The 3618-nt window shown below is 47.1% G+C and overlaps 1 protein-coding gene across 1 annotated transcript; it reads right to left on the bottom strand.

Annotated features, from left to right (window-relative positions):
• Nucleotides 1-2292: 2292 nt before the first annotated feature.
• Nucleotides 2293-3412, bottom strand: LOC144594824 (eotaxin-like). The gene is made up of 3 exons (XM_078401727.1): nucleotides 3091-3412; nucleotides 2572-2680; nucleotides 2293-2484 (listed from the first exon to the last, which is right to left on the bottom strand). Exons 1-3 carry the CDS (start codon nucleotides 3410-3412, stop codon nucleotides 2385-2387), a joined length of 531 nt encoding a protein of 176 aa, XP_078257853.1. The 3' UTR covers nucleotides 2293-2384.
• Between the last annotated feature and the right edge of the window lie 206 nt (nucleotides 3413-3618).

Below are 3618 nucleotides of genomic sequence, written 5' to 3'. Positions count from 1 at the left end.
TTGGGATGTGACAGGAAACCATAGTCCCCGGAGGAAACCTACACAGTCACAGGGAGAATGTAGTAACTTAACACAGACAGCACCCAAGGTCAGGATCGAACCAGGGTCTCTCGTGCTGTCAGGCAACCGCTCAACCAGCCGAGCCACTGTTGACCACTCCAATTAGCCTCGGTCTATCCAAATGTACATATATCTTATCCATCGGTATGCTTTCCAGTAACTTGTCTACTACAGATGGTAGGCTCACTGGTCTGTAGTGCCCAGGGTTTTATTTGAAACTCTTCCTAAATAGTGGAGCGACATTAGTCATTCTCCAGTCATCTGGCACCTCATCCATGTCCAGTGATAATTCATATATCTCTGTCTAGGCTCCAAAAACATCTCTTTCTGAGTAAGCTCCTGCTTATTTTGGTTTCGCCCCGTTTTCCCTTTATTTTCAGTCTTTTTTTGTCCTAGATTTGGCTGCCTTAGTTTTAACCAATTCCCCTTTTAGCGTCTCCAGTTGCCAAGCACAGCAGCCTATTACAATCCTCCCTAAAGCACAACTAACAAGATTTCAGCAGAGGGGTGGGCCCTCTTCTTGTCAGACAGCTACACATGCCACTAAATCTTTCAGCCTCCGGACATTCAAAAAACTACATAAACATCTCCATATGAGAAACCTTGCACCATAATCTAGAAATAGCTTCTCAAACTGTGTGCCAGGAGTGAGGTTCTGATTCCCAATCTGTGACCATGGGGTAGCAGTCTCTCAGGGTCTAAGTGATCTAGTACCAGAGATTATGTGTCTATTACCGACAGGTATTGCTGCCACAAGTGTATCTTTACTTAAGGCAGCCATTTGTCTTACTTCAGTCTCGGGTAAATCAAGTTGGCCAGCATCCTCAGCCCACAGCCGGGTGTTCTGGGTAGACAATAGCTCTCCAGCTGGCTGTTTCATCCTGGCTCCTGTTTCTTGTAATTCTATGGTAGTATAATCCTGACAGTGGTTTCTGTGGTTTCAGCTTGATCATCCAGCTGAGCTAATTGGTTATTTATTCTCCATTCAGTTTGAACGTTAGTTCGGACTTGCTCCTATTATTGTTTTTCACCCTCTTCTCACTCTCTTTTCTTTCTCAGTCTGACTCATCTATGTACCCAACATCCGCGTATTAGTCATCCAGTGATAACGTAGCGCGGGCTTTTACTCGGCCCACCCACCACTCCTTCCAGCTTTGCTGTTGAACAGTAGGCAATTTTCAGGCGCTGTCGATTTGTTTCAATTCCACATTTCCTGCCAGTTCCTGTCTTAATCAAGGTTAAAGGTGTTTTTTCCCCAGGTTGGTTAACCTCCTTTTCAGCCTTTGTTTTGTTTTTGACACACGTTTAAGATCCCTCTGTAAGTGTTGATAATCGTCTCTACTTTCACCACCTTTGTAGAGATATGTTGAGAGATACAGCAAGGAAACAGTCCCGTCTGCCCACCGCGTCGACCACCCGTTCACACTAATTCAATGATATTCCACTTACTCATCCCTTTCCTACACACTCGGGGCAATTTACAGAGAACAATTAACCTACCAACGCGCACGTGTTGTGGATATGAGAGGAAACCGGAGCATCTGGAGGAAATCCAAGCGGTCCTAGGAGGACGTGCAAACTGCACACAATCAGAATAGAACCCGGGTCTCTGGCAATGTGAGGCAGCAGCTCCACCAGCTGCGCCACCGTGGTAGGAGGCTGAGAGGTGACATTATTGAGCTGAGAAAATAGTTGGGATGAACAACTACCTTCCTAGCGATCAGTGGTGGGGTCTTAACTCTCCGCAGTTTCTCTGATCGGTTAAGATTGAGGAAGCAAGTGCACTATCGTAGCATAAATAAGATGTAAATTACCAGAGGTTATATCCATTTCTCAGGTTTCTTATCCGGACAACTTTCCTCCCTTTCCGCGCTATCTTTGAAAGGAATGATACGGACCCTTCTTCTTCCACCGACCGCATGCCCACCGCCCCCCGTAAGCAGGATCGCTCCCATCGATTCTCTGACCACAGCGTGAACCCTTGCAGGTACGGTCACGCAAATCAAAGCTCACACATTAATCGCCCAGAGCATGTTCAAAGTTTATTAACACTGAGCAACTCGACAAATAAAAAATAAATACAGAACTACAAATAAATCAACACAATATGCAGGATATACTGTCTAGTTTACAAGGAGAACGAGTGAAAACTCAATGATCTACAATTTTACAACGATGAACAGGCACTAATCCGACCTTTGTAGGATGTGGACCGAATGTGGACCCAATGACGCTTTCATCCACAACAGTGAGCCTGAGGGGATGGAACCGACTTTCACGAACGATTCTTGGCTGTCCGTTGGAGTGCAGAGTTTTCACCTCGTCTATGCCTTCTTGTTTTTCCTGTCCAGATAGTTCATTGCAACTTTGACCCATCTCTCGCCGGCTCTGGTGCAAATCTTCATATTCCTCCGGTTGACGAATCTGAAGCAAACCAAGCAGGTGTGATTACCGAATAGTCGCTCACCACTTGTTCAAGCACACTTTGGAGCAACACATTTAAATACTTACATGACAGTGGGAGTCGAGCACCAGGGAGCTGCCCTGTAACTTTTAAGCCTCCGGTGACGAATAGGAGTGGTCTTAAACGTCTCACAGCATTCCAGGGTTATCGAACCAGCTGGGAGAGAGGGAGGAAGGGAGAACGTTATACACTGAGGGATTTTTCAGCATTTTCCATCGCAGGTTACCGTATTGCCTCACGTTTACACAAAATGCACAGCAGGGGGGGGGGGGGGGGGGGGCATTGCTGCCCTCGGCTCTGTGGAGGTTTCCGTGTTTTACACTAGTTGGCCAACCCCTCCTCCAACTATTTCAGCCCCCTCACCATCAATACAATTTCCCGTCTGCTAACCTCTCACCCCCTCAGATGCAGTTGTATTGTTCCCTATTCTTCCCTCCAAATAGTGAGGAGATTATTGTAATGGGAGCTATTCAACGACACCGCCAGACGGAGGAAAACGGCAATGAGCAGCTCGCGGTTCATGATCAGGAGAAGCCGGAATATTAGGAATAAGGAAAGTCTCTTACGCGGGGCGGCTGCAACATTCTGGAAAGTGCAGATCACCAGGGCTCCTACAAGGGCAACGACACAGAGCGCTGCCTTCATGGTGCTTCTTTGGATGGAAGTGCTGGCTGGGGCCCGGTGACTGAGCAGCTTGCACTCCCTCAACCTTTTAAAGGGTAGCGGGAGAGTCAGTCCGGAAATCAGGGGGCGCCTGGAAGTCCCTAAAATCCACATCGACATTGCTCCGGCGAACCATTGCATAATTCCGGCGTTCCATGAAATGGGAAGTACGGACGATTCGGCGAATAATCTTTCCAGGGTTAAACTGCAAGGAGCGCGCTGCATCTTCCAGAACCCGTTTTTTCAGTATCAGTACGTTTCACTTCCTTCAGTCAATCCCACAACATCCGTAACCAAGAGGAAGGGAAAGCTGAGATAAGAATTAAGCTTAAGAAAATAACTGCAGATGCTGGTACAAATCGATTTATTCACAAAATGCTGGAGTAACTCAGCAGGTCAGGCAGCATCTCGGGAGAGAAGGAATGGGTGAC

Source organism: Rhinoraja longicauda, chromosome 6, assembly GCF_053455715.1.
Source record: "Rhinoraja longicauda isolate Sanriku21f chromosome 6, sRhiLon1.1, whole genome shotgun sequence".
NCBI lineage: Eukaryota > Metazoa > Chordata > Chondrichthyes > Rajiformes > Arhynchobatidae > Rhinoraja > Rhinoraja longicauda.
The sequence above is the reverse complement of the archived record's forward strand: the minus strand, read 5'-3'. Positions and strand labels throughout refer to the sequence as shown.